Source organism: Daphnia magna, linkage group LG1 (genome assembly GCF_020631705.1).
Source record: "Daphnia magna isolate NIES linkage group LG1, ASM2063170v1.1, whole genome shotgun sequence".
NCBI classification, from domain to species: domain Eukaryota; kingdom Metazoa; phylum Arthropoda; class Branchiopoda; order Diplostraca; family Daphniidae; genus Daphnia; species Daphnia magna.
The window spans coordinates 274,304-296,676 of record NC_059182.1 but is presented as its reverse complement, the minus strand read 5'-3'; the positions used below and the strand labels follow the sequence as shown (position 1 = coordinate 296,676).

Here is a 22,373-nt window from a genome sequence, read left to right as displayed (position 1 = left end):
AATCCATTTGAGTAGATCTCGTTTTAATACACGATCTCTTTAACCACACAACGTCCATTATTTCTGATGGGTTCGACATTTTCTCTTGACAAATCCTTCAACAATTTTAAATTATCTAGTACAACAAAAGGAAATTAGTTGCGGACTTATTTCCTTTACGGAATACAGTAAATAGTAGGTACACCATCCCTGCATCTGTGATAATGCGATTGAAGATAAGAAGAGATTGTTAGGATTTCAGCCAACAGTCTTACGTTACGAAGCTAATAGGGTCCCAAAGCGTTGCTGGAACAATACGGGCCCTTCTAAACAAGGCAGTCAACATGAATTTTTGTTTTACCGCCGTTAAAACTGTCGTCACAACTAAGTTACAGGACAAACGATGAAAAACAACAACCCCTCCCCCTTGAAGAAAACAACTCATCCCCATTAGTATAGACTGTAAAGGTAAAAACAAAAAAGATAAAAAATAATTAGCCAACACTCTCACAAAGGTAATTAAGGCAGAGTACGAAAACTCAAACAATCGGTTTATCTTACGGCGAAACCATGGAAACGACGTGGGACAAAATCAAACGCCCCTTTATCTCGCCAGAATGTTACGACAAACAGAGCTTGACACAAATTACACACTCGCAAACAAAACACATCCAATTCATTACAACTAATAGCAAAATGCAGAGAGTTTACAAACTGTCTTTGGAGCAAACGGTGAAAGCCATGGCCACTTCGTAGTCTGTGGGCATGGCGTTCGGCTGTTGTACGACTTCATCCTTTCACTCATTTCAGTACAAAATGGCGGATGATGTGCACCTTGAGGGAGAGATATTTTCCACTAAAACCACTGATACATTCGAACTAACTGGGCGAATCACGAGACTGCTGTTAATGACGAAACACGAAAGAAACTGCCAAGAAATGGCTCTGATCCTATTTCGTCAAAAGCAATTTGTGCCAGTGTTGACAAGAATAAGAAAATCAATTAAGATCGTTTAGATTTTGGAGTTGTTGATTACTTATTTAAAATAAAATGTTCATTGGCATTTAGATGGTGATTGAAAGACATTTAATTTTCTATTGGAAAGTAACCAACAATTGCCTTCAGCTAAATCGATGTGGATCAGACTAAATGCTGAAATCAAAACCCAAAGATATTAAATGGTTGTCTTTTCCAGGACCTGCTTTTCTTCATTGTTCTGTTTAGGCTTTAGAGGGACGATCTCTTTCGGCCTCATCCTCGTAATTGCTAATTGGATTGTGGTAATACTGGATTGGCTGAATCAGACACTTCACTTTCTTCGAACGCGTATTCAAGTAAGACGCTGCTCTACATTGGAACTTCCAATGTTTTCTTCCCATTTGGAAGAAAACAGTGCGCACGAGCATAAATTGTATGACATGGTCAAATAGTAAAATAATCGTTATGTTGAATTATTAGAAAACCGTGGCTCGAAACGGATATCACTTACCACGACAAACTGAAAATTATTGGCTATATATTTATAGTCGTAAGGTAAAGGTTTGTAGATGTTGTGGTGCCAACCCACGACAAGTCCATTATGTCATCAACTATCATATAGTTGAGTTGAGTTGAGTTGAGTTGAATCCCAGTCCTGAAAAGGATAAATTGTAAGAGAAAAAAAAAAAAAAAAAACGTGGACATGGATAAAAAGGTTTGTTTCAAGATAATTTTTTTTTTCACTTTACGCGCGTAGCCTTGTGTGATTATGCAAAATAGTGGCAAAAACAATGACATTCTAAGCCGATTGTTTTCTCACCTCCGCTGACCAAATGATTTATGTCCCACGGCTTCCGGCTTCAAGAAATCGACAGTCCGATGAAAATGCTAACGCATTTATCGCGGATCATCAGTAAGGCGTCGTGACTTTTGTTCGTTTTCCAGAGAATTCCTCCTCTAACCTACTAGAGGAGCGACGTCAGCTGAAGACGCTGGAATTGGCTGAGAAGGAGGAAGAACGACGCATAGAAGAATTGCGTCAACAGGCCGAGGACGAAGCGATCGCACAGGAAAGAAGAAGAATCTTGGAGCAACACGCTCCACTTTTGATTGGTTTCTTGCCACCTGGTCTGTTCCAGAATATGGCAGAAATGAGTTCACTAGCCGAAAACATCCAGGCCCAGTTCCGTCGGCACGTCCCGATTCAAGACGATCCAGATTTATGGTAAAATGGCGATTATTCTGCTTTACATTCCAGAAAATAGCAATGGATATGTGACAGTTTATACATAACGAAGTGAAAATTATTTTTTCAGTCTGTCTGCTTTTGCTCTTGGTGAGAGAAAATGGTTTTTTATGGAACAAATTGACAGGGTTTGCTGATTCGACAATGTTTTTTTCCTTTTTTATGTTATTGAAAAAATTTCAATGTGACATAACATCTAGAAGGCAAGAAATGAAAAATCTCGTATATCGTAGAAAATACGAAAAAAAAAATGCAATTTACTGATGGAAATCGAACAATCAAATCTAGACGCACAATGCAGTGAAAACAATCAGAATGCAAAAATCCAACACGTAGTTTGAAGGGCCCCAGCACATTTGGATAAAAATATTGATTGCATATTTTATTTCGAAAATATTAAATGGTTGTCTTTTGCAGGACATACTGTTTTTCACTAGTTTCTATTTAGGGAAATAACCCCTTTAGGCGTTTTGGAGGACTAATGTCCTTGTCATCGTCATCCTCGTCATCGGATTCTGTTGATATTTCACTGGCCGAATCAGAAATGTTATTTTCTTCGAACGCGAATTCAAGTAAGCTCTTGCCCTACATTGAAAGAAAATGGTTCGCACGAGCATAAATTGTGTGACATGGTCAAATAGTAAAATAATCGTCAGGTTGAATTATTTGAAATCCCTGGATCGAAGAAGATATCACTTACCACATACTTATAATTGACTATAAGTTTATTCTCGTAAAGGTTTGTAGATTTTGTGGTAAAAAATGATACATTCCTTGGGTCACCAAATTCAATATGCCTGTTGTTGAGTTCGTATATTTGTACCCATTCCTGAAAAGGATAAAGTGGAAGAGAAAATAAAATTTTGTTTAAAGTTAAAAGAATTTTTTAACTATAAGCGCGTAGCATTGTTTGATTATGTCAAATCATGGCTAAAACAATGATATTCTAAACAGATTTTTCCTCACCTCCGCTGACCAAATCATTAATATTCCAAAGCCTCCGGCTGCAAGAAATCGACCGTCCGATGAAAAGGCGACCGTTTGTAGGCCTATGTCTACTCTCTAAGAAATATGTCGGGATTTTTACCGAGAAGAAACTCGGTAATCGACGTCCAGACTTCAATCTCGGTATTTTTTGCCGAGATTAAACTAGGAAAAAATTCAGAAAATTTTTCTCGGTGTTGCTTCATTGTACCGATTTTTATTATCGGTTTTTGCGCATGACTAAAGGGCAAACACACCCCCCTATTATTTCTAAGGTTAATTAGTCTGGCTGTCTGGTTCCCCCTTCCCCAAGTCTCGATTTCTCAAGGACAGTCTCTGTCTACATGTATGCATATGTCCTTCGTTATTATACAATACTGTGGTATGTCATAACACTTAAAGACATTATGTTATTGTTATTAGATTAAATTAACGAAATTATCATTAGATGAAATTGATGTTATTGTTATTAGATACAATTAATTTAATTGTTACTACATAATGTTTATTTAACTGTTATTTGATATAATTAATTTAATTCAGTAAATATTTGTACGCATGTAAAGTATTATTTAAATGCTTCTCCCCTTTAATCAAGTATTATGTTTTTCATAATTATGAATCATAGAATAAAAAATGGCCGAAGGAGGTGAAATAGGAGAAAAAGTAGTTGTATTTTTTTTTCCGAGTTTTATTCCGGCTTCAAAAGTTGTAGAATTTTCAATGAAAAATCGTTGACAACCAAAGATTTACATGTTTTCTTTTTTTTGTTGTTGGGTAAAGCCTCTTTTTCCCTCCCATACTCCATCATATTTTGCAAAAAAATATACACCAGGTTGAGGTTTTCGGGAAAAATTAAATTGAATATATGATATACAGCAAACAAAATTGCAATAGATTCAGCAGCCGATGGAGTATTAATTTTGATTGGGATGAGATCCGCTTTTATGTAACGGCGATTTCCAATAACAATTAATCCGGGTTGGATCATTCCATCGGTCTCACACCGTTGCAAGGCTTCTGATAAATTTGTTCCAACCTGAGGTAAAAAAATGTCTTCTCACTTTTCAGTTAATTTTTATTTCAATTATTATACTTACCGGGAACCGACGAACAAGGATTTGGGAAATATTTTTCAGATTCGGAAGTGTAAACCCTTTCGAGGCCCTAGACGGGCGAGGTGGAAAAAGAATTGGAAGAGATGAAAATATTATAAGTGTCCTGTCGTTGGCCGTATCTAAAATCATATAAAAAAATACTGTAAGTAAAAATATAAACAAATATAATATATAATATTTATATGTAGTATCTATATAGAGTATCTATCTATCTATATATATATAGTATCTATATAGAGTATCTATATATGTATAGATAGATATATATACATATTTGAAGTTTTGAAATTTTTACCAAGTCCGAGCAGTGAATTTTCATAAGAATCTACTAGATCCATGGTGAGCTCTGCAAACGGCTCCAAAGATTCTCCGTGTTTTTTCAATAGCTCCACTGCCAAAGATTTTTCAATTTTTTTCCACCTTTCGGTAAATTCCTCTGTTCGCCACCCTTCCACAAATTTCAGGTCACAATCAACCTGTAAAAATAGAAAGAACAACTTATAAATATTTTATATATTAACCACAGGGATAGGCCCGATAATTATTATTTTGTTACCGCTCCCTTTAGTGACGTGAATCTGGGAAACCTTGTCAGAATGTCTGTCACGGTAGGTTTCTTCTCGAGGATCCATTTTCTACGGGATTCGAGCGTGCCAAAATGACACTGCATCATTTTTTCTTTATTTTCGGCGGTTACTTGGTTCTCGCGCATAAATCTTTCTTGGTCTTGTAAAGTAATGTCGAATTCATCTTCAAAATTTTCAGTTTGTCTGCATGCAGAAAAACATAAAAAAATTAAAAATGTATGCGCGCACTGTCAAAAATATTATTTTGAAATACGTACCTTTTATTGTAGCTCCTTACAATGGCCCCTTTATTCTTATTATTGGATCTGCGATCCCTGACGTAATTTGATAAACGTCCAACGTTTGTATTTACATCATACCACGAAGAGTGAATGATGTTATCGGCAGTGCTTGATGCATCCTTTGCTATCGGAAAATGCGCTACAATCGACTTGGCAGCCATGTCAAATTCTGCTGGCTTTGGCATGCCATTCCTGTTAATAATTTTAATCAAATTAAATAACATTAAGATGAAATTTGAATAAAAAATCCTACTTACATTCCCTTATGTTTGTAGAGCCATTTACCGACTGCAATATTAATAGCAGAACGATCCTTTTTACTGAGCTCCGCGTCCTCGGCATCTAAGCGGCATAACAAAGCATCAACGCGGCTTTTATCCCACCCGTTTTCACGAATTATGTCGCGAATCGGGTAATAATCCTAGTAATGAAAAAAAAATAGTGTGAATAAAATGTTTAGGAATTTATAAAACTAAGGTACCTCTAAAGATATATCGATCCCAGTCTCAGACGTTGATGGTTCTGGATCTAATTCGTTGCCCAAATCTGGTAGGCCTCTATGGTCATTGTAGCGTTCACGGCCTTCAAGGATAGTGACAGTGAATGTTAAAGGACCAGCAACAATACTCAGGCACAAAAAGTCGTCATCGCACACAACAGGAAATCCGTCGCTATGCAGCTCTAGGAGATCGACAGGTGCCAGGAATCTTTGAGAAACTAAAAAAAAAAGTATTAAATATGGATTCGAACTTCAGACCTTTGCATTTGTCAGCCAGACACGCTTCCACTTAGCCAACGTTAGCACATTTGTGTAATATTTAAAAATAAAATATACGTAAAAAATGGTATTGAATGAGTACTTACTTTTATTTTTCAAGTCAAGCAGCGTTTCTTCGTTGAATATACCAGTTTGTCCCGTACCTTTTATCATTATTTTACACAGAGGCATTGCGTATGTTTGATATTCACTTCACTGCTTTGTCACTGTTTACTTGTCTTGATTTTTTTTTATATTCACTATTTGCTCTTTAACAGACACTCTAGTTTGCTACCAAACTCAGTTTTGTGAGGAGAAATTAATAGGCCACGGCAGACACCTACGCACAAATGAGCAATAGCGTGGAAAATTTGGGAATAATGATAGACCCACAGCTACTGCAGCTCCCGCCACCCCCAACCCCCACCAAAAAAGAGCTTTATCTAAAATAATGTTTTCTATATGGCAACGTTTACTCGAAAGGAGTAATTTTGCTATTGACTCTTACGACAGTAAAATGAACTAAACGTGTTTAATGGAGTATATTAAAATTAATGTGAGTCATAAAATGGATTTAAATTATTTTTCATACGGTTGTTTTTAAAAGAGGTGATATTTCAATCTGACGTAGTAATTATCGTCAGATATACTATAATAGAGGTCCAAAGGATGGTAATCAAAAAGTTCAGTGAAATGAATGCAAATAAGTTCAGTAGTTGTTGGTCTTTTTACCTTAAATACGTGCAAGTGTGAATTAAAACCAACAGTTTCAAATTTTTGGACCAATATAACGCATTGCTTCTTTTCTCGAATAATAGACTGTACTTCACCAAATTTTAATTCAAAATTTTCTTTACTAATAACGACTATATTTCCTACTGAATAAGTTACGCCATAATAATCAACGTGTTTTACAATGTCAACAGTCGTGGTTAATGGTATGTTAAGTTTTTGGGCTACGATTTTTGAGGATTCAATTGACTGTAAAACGCATGTTTTTTGTTGACCTGAGAAAACAAACTCGTCGCGTAAGATATCTCCTATAATAGAGTGAGCAAGGGTTGTATATTGATTTCGAGTGGTCAAGGTTTTGCTAATATTTTTGAAATTACAAACGACATGGCTCAAACGTTTAAAAAATCCGTTTCGTAGTTCATATTTCAAACAAGAAAGGTTACGGGTAGGTCCATTTTCTTTAACAATTGTTTTAAAATGGACCAAAAAGTGCTGCTTGGGTTTAACCGCGATTTCAGGATAAAGTTCTTTATACAACAACATGTGATCTTCATAAAGTTCTTCAAAGTAATCTAATATCACGTCTGTAAGTTTAGGAGCATATGCGATGTCTACAAGCATTTGCAACTGAACAAACAAAGCCCAAAACTTGTCGCCCGTAGGGATAAATGGCCCAAGGATAACAGGTAAATACCTAAAAAGACAAAGCATTTCATTAGCGGTAAGTTTAGGTGATAACCCTTTCCCCGGTGGCTTGAGGCTGTTCAGTTCAGGGGGCGTATTACCTTTGTCTACTTTGAGGCAAGCAAAAACCCATCGAATTTTTCTATTTAAATCAGTCAATGACATAACTTTCCGGATAGTAATAAATTCATGTAAAATATTCCCAGATACAAGAGGTAAGATTCCCTCAGGCAATAAGTGCATGATGTCAGCGGTACGATTTGTTGACGTATGGAAAAATTTTAGTTCGTTTAAGACGCTGTTTTTTTTAACACCCCGAACATGAAGTAATTCATCATCAGAATGCAGCATTTCTAAGTCGTCCTTGTGCAACTCTTTGTTACGTAAACGAAACGCGGATTCCCAAAAGTATGTACTTCGTTCCTGGATATTACCGTAACAAATCGCGCAACAGTATTCCGTCCTACTAAAATTTTCCACAAGTCCAAATACTTCGTTTGTTGCGAGACTGTCCCCACAAAACTGACTTATCGATCCAAATATTTGCACTGTTCCTTTATTTTTTATTTCTACGGGAATTCCTGTAGTTTCAAGAATTTTAATGTCATCAGTAATTTTTCTTAAAATAACATCGAAACCATACGTTTTAACATCTAAAGTATTAATCATAGCAAGGAGATGTACTTTTTGAAAATTAAAGCTGTACTTCTCATGTACATTTTCAAAAGTAATATAAAATACACCAACACTGTGAATTGATGCATGGCCACGAAGAGGATTTGTTGTTCCCATGCCATCATAAAACAATTGAATTCTCAAACTAATTTTAGTTTTGTCGGAAAAGAGACCGTGTTGCTTGAACTTAGTAGAATCACAATAATTTGAATATACTCCGTCAGCTGTTTTGCGAAACAATTTTTCATTGAAAATATGTGTTGCAAATTTTTCGTCAGACAACAAATTTCTTATAATACTGAAAATGGGAACGTAGTAAGCTTTATCTTTAACAGTGACATTATTGATTGAGGCCCCATCCTGCAAATGCACTTCCTCTCTTTCACCCAGCACAATCTCTATGGGATTTATAAACAAATTATGTTGAGTTATTGAATTCTTTATTTTGTAATCGGTGTTAAGAGAAGAAATGCATTGCCTTGATTTATTGATTTCGTCTAGTACAATGGACAAAGTAGGGGTATGATAGGCATTTTCAATTTGCTCTAATTTGTTGTGTATGTTGGCAAGTGTAGATTGCAGGTAATTATCAAAAATTGCAAGCACTTCAGTCACGCAATTAAATGTCACCGAGCTTTTACTAACTAAACACAGTATTAATTTCATAGCCTCATTGCTATAACACTTATCTGATTCAATGTCACTCGGATGCGGCATTTCTTGCATTTCATGGTCTCCATTATCCCCTTCGGGGACGTAGCCGTCAAGGTTATCGCAGTCATTAGCTACGGGAGCAATATTGCTATATTGTCCGCTATGCTTTTTATCCATATGTTTCACAAACGCATCCAAGGAAGAGTAAATAGAATGACATCTCTGTTGGCAACACCGTATTGGGAAAGACACTGGATAATCAAGCGTACGAATATGCATTCGCATATGTCTCCCAACATCTAAACGCGAACCAACTTCCACATTTTTCTTACACACGGGGCAGTTAAACATGATGATAAACAATAACTCTATTATAACTTAACTTGTAAACGTTAGAATGACGTGGGTAGCCAAGTATAACTGACTTATTGCCCATGTAGCCTACCCTTAACAAACATGCGACCACGAATTTTTTTGCAATCCAAGGCCATGGTCTGGTGGTACTTATTCTTTTATTTCTTTGTTATGGATGCCACCCCCCCCCCCTTCCAAGGAAACTCATAAGCGTCTCTACCTCCAAACAAATCCCGAGATAACTTGTCGGATTTGACTCTTGGTTAAAGAAAACCACGACTGTGGTGGTTTTGGCGCTAAAAATTGCGGGAAATCCGAGAAATATGTCGGTAAAATTAGGAAAAAATATACCGAGATACAATCTCGAAATATTTTTCCGACATATTTCTTAGAGAGTATGTCTTCGGAAAGACATCGCGGCTGTTGTTCACTTTCCAGAGGATTCCAAATAAAAACGTCATTCATCGAAACACTAAATGACATAAAGAAACCCATCAGAGGATATCGGAACTGAAAACAAAAACATCGGACATGGATTTTACACCAATTCACAAAGCATTTTTTTTTTTTTTTTTTAATTAAAAAATGCCTATCTCTTCATCCGGATTCCTTTTTAATTGCAGACATTTCCCCTCCTTGAGCTGCTTACTTTTCTTTATTGATATTTAACTTTGGCAGATGGTAGACCAGCTGGAAAGTCTGTCAGGTTCCTTTACAAGACTAACGGGGAAACGCATTGGATTCGCCAATTCATTTGATTGAATTTTTACTTAAATTTATTTTCCTGTATGCCTTTCGCTTGGCATCCGCTATCGAATGACACTGCGTTCGTTAAACTTCAAGTTGAATTTACTAATTTCAGAAAAAAATGTGTTCGAATCCCTGCCCCCGTGGCTAATAGTTTTTAATTCAGTCGCAACGATTCATCGGGTGATTCGCGTTGAAAAGAATAGACGTGCACTTTAAAAGGCCTTCAGTCAAACAAACAATTTGGTAGAACTTGAATTTAAGTTTTAAATTACTTACTAAGCAAAAATGAAGTTTTTGGCTGATTTCCTTGCCATTTCGATTCCGCCCTCTTCTTCCCCATCTCCTGTGCACAAGCGCCAAGCAAATTCACTCCCGATGTTCTTTAGTGGAAACTCCAGGCTATAAATTGGCTTGTCGTCGTCCATAGACCAAATCTGCCAAGAAGAAAAGAGACAAATCGAATAGGAAAAACAAAATTCAATTTCCTCTATTTCATTCCATTACGTCAATAAACAAATTATTTACATTGATTTCGTTATCCCCACCACTGGCCAAATATTGGGTCCTTTCATTCCATTCCAGATAATAACAATATTCATGTGTGAATTCTTTCACGAGTCGAGTTGTTGTCAAATTGTTTTCTACCATATCAAAAATTTTGATTGTTCCATTCCAAGAAGAGACGGCGATTCGATTTTCAGAGATCCACTTCATAGCCTCAACGACTGCACTGTCAATTGTGGTGATCACGTCGCCAATGGATGAATCACATACGAAAACTTGATTTCGCCACTGGATGAAGAATGGTGAAGAAAAAGAAAATAAATTGGCCAAACGTAGAAATAAATTGACGAACGATGGGCATAAAAAGGCGCAGTTTTGACTTTGCTGAACTGACATCTCCGCACGTTCACTTTATGTAAATGGAGAATTCAATTTTTAATTTGAGGAATGAATCGTTAATTTAAAACATCAAATCTAAATGCTTTGACTGTAACAGTTTCTTTTTTACCCATTCAGAATAGCGACGATGTTAATGAAAGTATCCAATACATTTCAACTATTTTTGAATGGACGTCAAGTAAATTTAAAGCATTTAGCAAAAAATAAATAAATAAAGTAAAGGACAAATAACTGACATGAAGATGAACCCAAGTTTATTGATGGACCAATCAAAACTGACATTGTAACTTACCTTATGATAAGCAGCAAATAAGTTAGGCCTGGTTGAATTCCAATTTATTTCAGTGAAACAATCCGAAAATTTCTTTTGAAAGAGGATTTCGCACTCTGGGTAACTCCATACGACGAGAGTATCGTCACGAAATCCAGCAGCTAGTCGTGTCCCGTTAATCTAATTCAAGATTTCACGTTATATTTTCTCTTAGTTGTACGGATAAATTATTTCTGTCTGTCCTTGATTTCGTTTTACATTTATCCGTAACAACCAGATCAAATTCAGATGTTGTTAGGGGACTATGTTTCCGTACGAAATCAGGGATAAATAGTCAGTCCATTATTGACTTACATTCCACTCAAGCGGCTGAACGAAGGTTAGATGTTGAAATGTGACTTCTTCTTTCTTCTTTCTCCAATTGGAAAACGGAATAGCCAAATTTTCGGCAGTGTAAAATATTAACTTTTTCTCATTGGCACATGCAAGGATCAGCTCAGTGGGGTGGGAACTGATGCTGTACTTCCCACCTAACGACACATCAACGGGGCTCAATTGACATTTGCTTTTGTCTAAAAAAAGAAATAAAAGAATCGCCATAATCAATTCATTTTCAAATTAAGCGGTTGAGTTTTTACCCATTCCGTACAATGCGGCGAGTTGTTTGATGACCTCAGGCGATCCAATTCTTTCTTCTTCTTTAAATTGAATCATTTTCTCAATCAAACCAGCAAGGATTTTTCCGTTTACCTCGTCTGCCGCCAAATCTTTTTCAAACATTTTAATTATGTGGATTTTAGAAAAAGAGTGAAATCTTTGCTAAATTAAATGACGTAAAGAAATATCTATCGGAATGACTTACTTTGCTTGTAGCTGACGAGTTCCTCCTGTTTGTTTTTTAAAATGTTACCTGGAACAATGGCTTGGTTCTTCCCAAATGGATGTTTACCACGCGTCAGGAAATAGAAAAAAACACATCCGGATGAAAACGTGTCACTTTTGATTGTTCCATCTGGGAGCTCGGCAGACTTGTTTTCAGTGTCAATTAAAACCTTAAGTCTCTCAGGTGCCATCCAGAGAAGAGTTCCTCTGATTTTACTCTGCGAAAAAATATCTTGGTGTGTTTTCTTAACAAACGACAAATCAGAGACTTTCATTTGAACGGGCGACGTCATTGAAATGAGGATGTTTTCCGGTTTAATATCGCGATGCACCAAATTTCTCGAGTGGATGTAATGCAATCCATTGGCGATTTGATAAAGGACCAATTCGTCTGGCGGCAATTTCGGTCCGCTGTATTTCTTTTCGCAATAATCCATCAATGTCCCGGCACACAATTCCAAAGCCAGATGCCTGTCCAGAGGTTTCAACAAATTGTTTAATTCAAATAAATTTTGAAAATGAAATTAGATGGCCATTTTACGTGGAGCTATTGTCGGCAGAATCAGCGACGTGCCAGAGTTTCACCACATTGACGTGACTCAATTCTATGTGTGTACTCATTTCTCTTTGAATAATTTCTTTTTCAACTGTTGTCGTTGGCATTTGTTTGACTGCAACGGGATCGCCGTTAAATTTTCCCTCGAACACTTGTCCAAAAAATCCACTACCAAGTAGTTTGCTGGTGTTGACTTGGACTGCAAATTTAATCAAAAAATTAATTACATTTTAGAAAATGATTACTTAAACTATACACGAAACGGAAATTCTTGACTTGCGTGAAAGGGCTTCTTTAAATTCCTCATTTGCTACTTGTAACCAATTGAATCCTTTTCGTGGGGGATTTATCATATTTTTGATGGGCTCGTAAGCAAAGTGTTTTTTACCCAAATCTCAATGAACAAAAAAAGACAATTTAGAGTCGTAAATGCGGCGAATGTATGCAAACTTACTTTCTAAATTGACTGAATTCTTTTCCTTGAGGTTTATCAAGATTGACTCAAAGTCATTACCAAAAAGGTGTTTGCCACACTTTAGATAATAAAACAAAATGCATCCAGCTGCAATGACATCTTCGGTGGCGTCTTCGATGCCTTCCAGCGAGTTAGTTTCCTCTGACAGTGTCCAATACTTTCTCATACAGAGTTTCACTTCAGAGGAAAGGTTTTTTATTTCCAACAGCTGTTTGCTATAACTGAATTTGCTCCATCCAAAATCTGAAATTTTCATGCGCACAGGAAGGGACTGGGCAGCAATGACGACGTTTAACGGATTTAAATCGCCATGTACAATTCCTTTGCCATGCAGATAGTTGACGCCGTTGGTAATTTGATAAAGAACTTGCGATTCATTTGGCATGGCTCCCTTGTACTTGCCATTGCAATATTCGTATAACGTGGCACTGTATGGTTCTAGGGCAAAATACCTGGACCACAAATGAAAATGAGATGCCTTTATTTTTGACTGCTCATTCCTTAGCCATTAATGTGAATATAAATAAATATAAAATAAAATAAAAACCTCCATCCATTGGCCACGTCCTCCTCATAACCGAAAACTCGTAGGATATTATTGTGATTCAGGTTGCCCTTGACGAGCTTGTCGGCCACATCTTTCCACCCATCAAGGCAGTCTTCATTTTTAATTCTTCTTACCGCAACTTCTTTTATTAGATAAGAAGTTTTCGATTTCACGCGTTCCTTTTCAGCACCTGCATTTTCATTTTCCTTCCAATATCCGTCAAACAAGAAAAAACCTTTACCGAAAATCTTTTTTTTGCAATCCAATCTTTTCCCTTTAAAGAGAAAATCCTCGACTGGTTTCGGTTGTTCAGCATCTGTCATCTTTTCAGAACTGGTAGATACTAAAGAGAAAAACGAAATTTAAAAAATGTCACTTCGTATTGTAATTACGAACCCCCTCCCCCATCTCCCTACTTTACAAAGAGGATAACGGCTGTTAATGTTGAAGAGGAGGTCCCAACTGACTACATGCCCAACACGCAGGACTGTGGGGCAGTCCCTGTCGCCATCAGCCGTGGTCCTGTTTTGCTTTAGACTACCCTCTCCCCTAAACAAGCTCGTATCCTACATGATAAATAATGACAAGAGCTTAAAATCTTGAATTGTTTAGAAATTTGCTTTATATATCAATTACAATGCCATTGAAAATATGGCAATTCAATTATTTACGAGCTGTAACAAAAAAGTCATAAAAAAATCATAGTAACTGAAACAATTGAAAAAAAATCATGTTCTTATTAGATCCCATAGAAAAAAAAGTTTAACTAAATTGCTATGCATCAAATTCACATAAACTCAAAGATTTACCTGGTTACGAAGCAGTGGTAATTACTTTAGTTACCTTTGATAGATTTAAACAAAGTGACGCGACCAACGCCCCGTTTCACTTATATTGTTTATCGCAAGGTAGTCTAAATTCAGGTAGATAACGTTATCTTTTTCTCGTGCTAGTCTCGACCTGCAAAACCATTGGGCAACCACTGAAAATAATAACTTGCTTTTTTTTTTCTATGACTTACGGCTACAACATTTTTCTTAATTGGTTGACAAAGTTTCCTTTCCTCCCATTTCAATTCAACATTTTTTTTTGTTCCAACAGGAAAACATCAAATCGATGATTTAGGTATCAGTAGTACTTTTTACAAAACGCCACAAAATCTCGTAAAATATCTAATAGCAAAAACGAGACACGATCATGAGATTCTGGAATACAAATAAGACATTTCCATTGTCTTGTTTGTTTTGGGATAGGGCAAGTAAAAGATAAGTAGATTTGTTGATAACTTCGGAGGGTTGTCGACTCGTAATTTGAGTGTACGAATTTAAAAATATAAAATATTTGTATTTTTTTCAAGATGAGATTGGGAAGAAAATAGGTAAGGTAAGCCAATAGCTGCATTCGTTAGTGATAGAATCCCGCGTCCATGGCAATCTGTTAAACCGCGGAATAAATAATCTCTACGTCTTTCGAAGCTGTGCGGGAAATACCAGACATTCGAACTGATTCATGAAATTAGGGAAAACAATTTGATTAAATGCTTCTATTCTATGTGTATTAGCCACTTAAAAACAAGACAGTAGAGGACGCTGAGGGTTGTTCTGCCCTTAAACGGAAGAAACATGTGTTCAGCGTCTAGGCGGTGTCCAGATCCATATCGGGCAGAAATGAGACAAGATTCCAATTAGTTCACCGATGTGTTCTGTTAACGGCAAAATTGAATAGCACAACATTTGATAGAATCGTCTTACCTTAGCATCCATTTAGTAGGCAATGATCCCTGCATTGAAGCAACGGCAATTTGTTAAAGCATTTTGCAAAGCACTTGTCGAACTTCCTGGGATCGCATGGTCCTTTATCAAGTTCTTCTTGCAAGTCACTGAGGATGCCTCTCACAAACATTGTAGCTAACCGGGAAACGTCTTGTTAGTTTCGTCTCATTGCTGTATCGTAATATAAAAGAGAAAGAAATCACCTTGATGATCGTTGTCTACCGGGTCTGCGTCAACTCGAGAATAAAGGGCCGCACAAATAGTGACGAGCAGTACCTTGTGATCACAAAGCGAAAACAGAAGTGGCTCGATTGAACATTTATCAATCATTTCAATAGCCATCTTGTGAATCTAATCGTAATACATTTTTTAAGAGAGACTTACCAGCTGGATGATGAAACGCATTTTCGTGAGAGCACTCGTTGGAAATGAATGGCCTATCGAAGTCAGCGATGAAGCTCGATGTCCCTTTTCCATCTCATCGGACGTCATTTTATACCCCGTTCACGTTTGCTTTGCCGCAGACGCGTGTCCATTAGAAAGGTGAAACAAGGTGTTGCTGATAATTGCATTTTGTATTGACACAAGCCACTCAAGGATATTTTTCCAATTGCTTTGCGTTAATTTCGTTTAAGCGGGTGCGCAGTATTCTTTTCAATCAGCTGCGTCCTTGATTCAATGTTGACAAATGTCTCCCAAGTCTGATACTACATGAACGTGTGCATCATGTTATTCCTGTTTGAGGGAGATATCCAATGAACGCATTGGAACACACCTGTCAAAATTGTTGGAGCATATCGATATAATTTGTCCATGCCAATAAGTGATTCTATTCCCAGCCTCTATAGATGCGTAGATACGTATCTGGCCGTATACATATAGTGCATTTGATGAGATCATGTCCAAAATCTGGCAAATGAGTCATGCATGACCCATCTTTCGATTTGAACAGGTGTTGACAAAGTACGTGGGATGCGTTTCTTGCTTGCGCTATATTTTCGCTTTAAAAGTACAGTACAGCAGGGTACAGCACATGTGGTCTCAGCTTCAATCTATAGGCTAGGCGGACGAGATTTGAATGGAGCTTTATGTTAGATTTCCTTTTACCGGCATCACAACATAATCGATCGACAAAAAAGAAATAGCCGGGATCTATTAGTTGTTGTAAACGCTACCAAGAATTTCCTTATACTCGTTCCGTATGTTCTCGCAAAGCGTAGGAAAGCGTTCTCGGAAGCCAATAATCTTCAGTCTTCCTCAATTGAATTTTAACATGTAAAACAATTGGATTTAGTTTTCATTGCGTTGGCAGAGAAGCGGATGTGGTTGTTTTGCTCATGCGAACATCCGCTGCCAAAGATTTTGCTGAGGGTTTGCTGTTTCATTCACTTGTGTTTCGCATGGATTGTTTGATAATCGATAATGATATCGATGTTGTTGATGTCATCATGGAGGAAAACCCGGCTCACATGACCGATCTATCAATTCCTCGGGCCATCACGTGTAACGTGATGGCCATTCCCCCACAAATCAGCCCAGGTACACCAACACCTCAAGATGTTTTTTTTTCCTTTTTTACGAGCATAAGTGCATGGATTCGGTCTCTCCTCCCCCCCCCCCCTCTTTTTTTTAGTGCGTACTTTGCTCGATAGGCAGCATAACACCCCACAAAAGGTGTTGGGTTTTTCCCATAGCTTCGGTCGTTTTCCTTATTCTTCACACGCACACACACACACACACACACACACACACACACACACACAGGTCATTAAGTTCTTCTTACCTATACGCCGCATCGACCTTCGTATGCTGACGCTGTTGCTTTGTTCACATGGCTCGGTACAGTCGGTTTGACTATAAATACGGCACCATCCAAAGCGAGTAGGACACATCCGCACACGAACCGTCCAAGCGATCACATCATCCGCCGGAAGAGAAGCTCTCCATAATCCTAGGGAAAAAATGTTTCGCTTCATTTTAACGGTAAGTCATTTTCATTTTACTTTTTGTTATTTTCCAATTTCATTTCTGATTTGAAATGTCTCACGTTTGATGTTGGTTTGTTTCAATTTTCATTCAACATGTTGTATCGATAGTTATTGATGTTGGCGTTGGCTGTTGCCATGCCGTACCCTGAAGAAGAGGCTCCCATTGTTGTCTCACCGGAGGTATTGGATGCTGTGGCACCTGTGGACGAGCTGGCCAATCCAGCAGCCGCCCCATCCGAATTGGCTGAAGGTGAAAAGGTTGACGAGCGATACCGTCCCAATTATGGCCACCAAGCAGGTAATGAGAGAATCTAATTTAAATGAACAATTGAATTTTGAAAACAAAACATTTTCGGGGGTGGATAGGTCAATTACAGAGCAGTACAGTTTATCAACAACAGAGCAGCATTCATCAGCAGCAAAGTAGCAGTCTGACCATGCAGCAACAGCTTGGCCACCAAAACGCTGGCTACCACGCCAACAACGCTGCCGGTGGTAATCATTTACGATAAAACTCTTGAGACTTGTGATCAAGAATTGATAAAACGAAATTTTTAAATAATGGGTTGGCATTGCTGTTGGGTTTGTATCAGGATTTGGCGGAAGTGGTTACCATACTCCGGGAGCCAGTGCCGGATACGGGCAAAACATCAACCACGGAGGAAGTAAGTTTGATCTTTTTCGTGGAAATCAGTTAACAATAAGGTGAACAATGTTATTAAAATCATATGTGTTGCATAGCTTTCGGTGGTAACGCGGGATACGGTCACAGCGGCTACGGCAATACCGGCCACGGCAATACCGGATACGGCAACACCGGCTACGGCAGCACAGGCTACGGTACGGGTTCCGGAATAAACACGGGTTACGGATCGAACGCGGGTTATGCAACCAATACCGGCTTTGGAACGAACACTGGACATGGAACTAACGCTGGATACGGAACTAACGCTGGATACGGAACTAACGTTGGCTACGGAACTAACGCTGGATACGGAACGAACACTGGATACGGAACAAATACTGGAATCAATACTGGATACGGAAACACCGGATTTGGAACGAACACTGGATACGGAACGAACACTGGATACAATACGGGACTGTACGGGGACAACGTTGGCGGAGGACATGTCGCGTATGGAAACTCGGGATACAACAGCCTTAGCATTGGTATGTAAAAACAAAATGGCAGCGTCCTCTGTGCCATTCTTTTTTCAGGTTAAAAATTAATCGAGCCTTGAAACATGTTTCTTTCATACTTGAATGACTTGATTGTTAACGATTTCCTTATTTTGCTAATTTCGGCCATTATCTACAGAAAGTGGTTACGGCAGCAATTACCTAGGATGGCGTGAAGGACAAAAGTCCAACGGCACTGCGGTCGCTGAGGCCGGCGTTGCTCCCTCCGCCGATTCCAGTCCGGCCAGCGGCGGCGAAATCGACTTCGCCAACCAACAGGAATAAAACGATTGTGATGTTGTTCAATCGATTTTGGATCGAAAAAAACCTATCGATTGAAAACAACGCCAGCGATTGCCTTTCATTGTTCGTTTAGAAAACGTAAGGTGGCTAATGGCGCCGGGCGCCTTGTTCAACGAACCAACGACATCTTCATAATCTACACGTATTATCTTGTCCACTTAAACGGTTGTTGAATTACTCATTGTGTTACATCGATTTCTGCGATCGCTTTTTTGCCAATAAAATTTCCCAACTCGAAGCTGAAAATTCTTTTTCTTTTCTTGTCGTTTGATCAGCGATTTGGTTGAATCTCAGTTGTCGCTGTTGACCAAAGTGTTTCATCGTTGGATGAACGTCCGCATCGAACAAGAAAGAGGTCCATCACCCAACCAGTTTGAAACAGCGAAAACAACAAACGGGTTGGTTCAGTTTTATGTGGCAAAGATCGCACACAGTGGACAACGTTCGGGATGAAGCTCCTCGGCAAAGAATCTTACGTCGTTGCTTTGGCAACAGCAGGTCTCGTGCTTCTCTCATTACAGCGGTCAAACTACGAAGAATCGCGCGAGGTCGACTGCCAATGATGAAGAAACTACCCTCGTTCCCGGGAAGTGGAGTGACGTGTACACGTCATCTGATCCAACGTGTAACAGGGTGAGTTTGATCAAATATGGCATCCAATCGCACAAGTCTTTTCTATACATTGTCTTGCTTTGTACACTCGTCTCCGATTGGCGGGAAACTGCTAGTACCACTGCAATTTTTGTTCAAGGTTAACATTACTGCAGCGACATGGAGAAAAACATCGTTTTCTTTTTAGAAAGTGAGAGGGAGGGGGTTAGAAAACAACCCTTTGCAAACACAATAGCGACACACAGCTTTTCCCGCCACTTGGAAGGGTCGGATATTTATGGAAAAATCGTGTCTAGACTTGAAATATCCATTCTACCTCAATTTGAAAAGTAAATGATTAAATATACACAATAATATAAATATGTTGTGGTCCACAGATGGCACAACGTGTCTAGACTTGAATATAATTAAATATGTAATAATCTAGATATGTTGTCCACAGATGGCTTTAAAAAAACTGTTTTGCATTTTGTGCAGGATTCATTACACACACACACACCTGTTGATGTGTACTGTGAAACATTTGACAACTGCTTTTCAAATTTAGGACAATTTTAAAAAGTCAGTGAATTAACACTCAGGACGTTTACAGGTGTCTTGTTGGTTTTTTTCAGTTTTTGTTTCCCTTCGGCATTCTAGACGAAGTTCCCTCACAATGTACAGTACTACACAGTTCAAGATGAAACTCTGTCGTAAACAATCGATTCTAGTCCCACAATAAATGCAAAAATGAAGTTATCCGGGAAAATATTTTGTTTGTCATAATTTACATTTAAAAAATAAAATAAAAGGATACAGTTAACAATCGTTTTTGTAGAGATACACACGCAAACCATGATTCGAAAAGCCCCACTTTGGAGTCTGGAAACAGGAACTAGAAACAGCTGTCATTGTTACGCAAGTACATACGTGGAGACTTAGTAATGTTCAATATGTTTGTCATACGTTGTCATGTAGATATTAGAACGGAAGGTGAATTTGCGGCATTCAATCACGCAAGTCTATCGATATTCTGTGCTTGCAAACAATTTCTTTTGTTTCTCATTCCTTCGTTGATGGTCAGGTGAACGCTCGCCAGATCGAGTTCCAAACACACAACCAGTTCAACAGCGAATCAAAAGAACGGGTTTTGTTTCACGACACGCCAGCAATGTTTATATAATGATGGATCGAGCAATTACAATTGATGGGAATATAAGTAAAGTATTTTACATTTACAAAACGCCAGAGTCTGAAAGTCGAATGAAAGTCACGAACGAACTCGAATTGCGTTGTCTGATTTAGCCGACTCCATTCCACCCTTCACACCAGTTACTTTGTCATTACAACTGTGGTTGTTTTTTCTTCTTCAAAACTATGGCGAATTTCTATCCCACGCATTTTTATCGTCAGATTGCTTCGCTCTTTGGCTGAGACTGAAAATATAAACATTAAAAATTGCGACTGCATGTTGTTATTCGTGAGACTTCCTTTGACAATGGAAACGCGCACTAATGAATGCGAGAGAATGACGATCGCAATCAGACATCACCCCAAAGTCAATTGAATGTCGCTGGCGAATTTGGCATGCTGGGTATTTGCACTTTGATTTTAGTTAGTTCATCAGCACCAAAAGTCGTTATGGAATGCAGCCAAGATGCCGAGGGGATTACTATGCAGATTTATTCAAACAAGGTAGGAATCACCCGCTACACATAACGGGGAATGCCTTTTTCGCCCATGCACAAAAAAACTCAAATAATAATAATTAAAGAAAAAAACGGCTCCCTTCATTAAATTATACAAATTAAATTAAAGGTGTCCTGGTCCTTGTCAATAAACGTATTTAATGACCGACAACGTGTTATCAGCTGGACTACAGCAAACTGTTTTATTGTTGTAGATCGTATAAATCATATGATTATAATACACTGCGTCGTAGCTATTTTAACAATTGCACGCTCTCGAAATGCTTTTCTACATCGTATAGAACACCACAAGGCTGCGGGCTAGGCCGTCGAACCGGCAGTGTTCCATGGTCAGACTATAGGAACAAAGAAGGTGGACATCGTTTGATTCTAATAGTTCAACTGATAGCCATTCCTGCTAAGTCTGTCGAGTGTTTTGTTTTCTTTTTGAGAAGAATATTTGCATTTGGAGTGGTGATGGCGCAAAACTAATTTGAATATTTTGTACCTTTTAGTTGTAATGGCTTTTCTTCCTTTGCACTCTTCCATGTTCACGGGTGAACACGAGAATGGAAGCATCTCGAGATAAACAATACACTTCAATGGCTTGCAATCTATTTCTCCAACCGGCGTCCTGATTGCAACTCAAACGGCCAACAACACAGTCCGCATCGTATTCAACAGATTTCGTTTTCTCCAAGGCTATACGTGGAAGAATAAATCTGAATAAGCCTCTGGCGTCAACTGATCTTGAAAACAATCCCCTTCAGAAAACGAGAAAATATATGGTCTGACTTTAAGCGGAGCGTGAAATAATATAATTGCAATTTGCGTTTGGCGCTGCTAAATGCAGTTCGAAGGCCATCGTGATAGAGAGAGAGAGAAACAAAAATAAGAATCACACGCTTGGCTATTGGAAATGTCACCTTTGGCTATCCAAGGGGATTCACCTGTTTGTTTATACGTTCTTCCTTTTTTGAAAATCTTGACATTTTGCTGCCCACCTTTGAGTTGTCCATTTGTTATCCATCTATAAAAGACCTCCAAGATTAATTTTTTTCTTTGACTGATCAAGTGTCTTAAAAGTGATGAATGCGACAATCATTTCGAATAGTCACAGACTACACCCAATCAATCACGTTTGTAGATTTACCTGCTGGACCCATCACCCCGTAGTTGCTACTTAGCGTCGCCAGAGCTGATTCCCGAACGGATAGTGGCAACAACCGACGGTGAAGGTGAAACCATCCGACCTTCGTCAACCTCTAGAAAAACGGCTAGGGGGTTGGTAATGGACATGTCTCGCTCTAAACGAGTTGCCATGGCAACGGGGTAATACCGCGCCACTTGCGGTTCCGATATAATTATTAGCCGCAAATTCAGTCCTAAAAATCACTACCTGAGTTAACGATTATAGCGGTCAGTACCGGTA

General features: G+C 38.3%; 4 protein-coding genes and 1 long non-coding RNA gene across 5 annotated transcripts; all 5 read right to left on the bottom strand.

The window, feature by feature from the left end:
* Positions 1-3,843: 3,843 nt before the first annotated feature.
* LOC116927727 lies at positions 3,844-6,180 on the bottom strand. Its single transcript, XM_032934772.2, has 8 exons — positions 6,039-6,180; positions 5,656-5,891; positions 5,432-5,595; positions 5,151-5,366; positions 4,863-5,076; positions 4,602-4,782; positions 4,289-4,425; positions 3,844-4,227 (listed from the first exon to the last, which is right to left on the bottom strand). Exons 1-8 carry the CDS (start codon positions 6,121-6,123, stop codon positions 3,880-3,882), a joined length of 1,581 nt encoding a protein of 526 aa, XP_032790663.2. The 5' UTR covers positions 6,124-6,180; the 3' UTR covers positions 3,844-3,879.
* Positions 6,181-6,529: 349 nt separating this feature from the next.
* On the bottom strand, positions 6,530-9,419 carry LOC116927490. Its single transcript, XM_032934538.2, has one exon. The coding sequence runs from the start codon at positions 9,028-9,030 to the stop codon at positions 6,532-6,534; it is 2,499 nt and encodes an 832-aa protein (XP_032790429.2). The 5' UTR covers positions 9,031-9,419; the 3' UTR covers positions 6,530-6,531.
* Positions 9,420-10,058: 639 nt separating this feature from the next.
* Positions 10,059-12,460, bottom strand: LOC123476136 (serine/threonine-protein kinase ATG1b-like). The gene is made up of 6 exons (XM_045179402.1): positions 12,381-12,460; positions 11,820-12,310; positions 11,596-11,724; positions 11,312-11,529; positions 10,979-11,137; positions 10,059-10,217 (listed from the first exon to the last, which is right to left on the bottom strand). The coding sequence occupies exons 1-6, from the start codon at positions 12,458-12,460 to the stop codon at positions 10,059-10,061; spliced, it is 1,236 nt and encodes a 411-aa protein (XP_045035337.1).
* On the bottom strand, positions 12,439-14,380 carry LOC123473822 (serine/threonine-protein kinase/endoribonuclease IRE1-like). Its single transcript, XM_045175243.1, has 5 exons — positions 14,227-14,380; positions 13,834-13,983; positions 13,418-13,760; positions 12,850-13,322; positions 12,439-12,789 (listed from the first exon to the last, which is right to left on the bottom strand). The coding sequence occupies exons 3-5, from the start codon at positions 13,738-13,740 to the stop codon at positions 12,641-12,643; spliced, it is 945 nt and encodes a 314-aa protein (XP_045031178.1). The 5' UTR covers positions 13,741-13,760; positions 13,834-13,983; positions 14,227-14,380; the 3' UTR covers positions 12,439-12,640.
* A 1,011-nt stretch (positions 14,381-15,391) lies between these two features.
* Positions 15,392-22,109, bottom strand: LOC116921613. The gene is made up of 5 exons (XR_004393455.2): positions 22,095-22,109; positions 21,450-21,971; positions 16,973-21,384; positions 15,574-15,964; positions 15,392-15,465 (listed from the first exon to the last, which is right to left on the bottom strand). It is a non-coding gene; the product is annotated as an uncharacterized LOC116921613 (long non-coding RNA).
* Between the last annotated feature and the right edge of the window lie 264 nt (positions 22,110-22,373).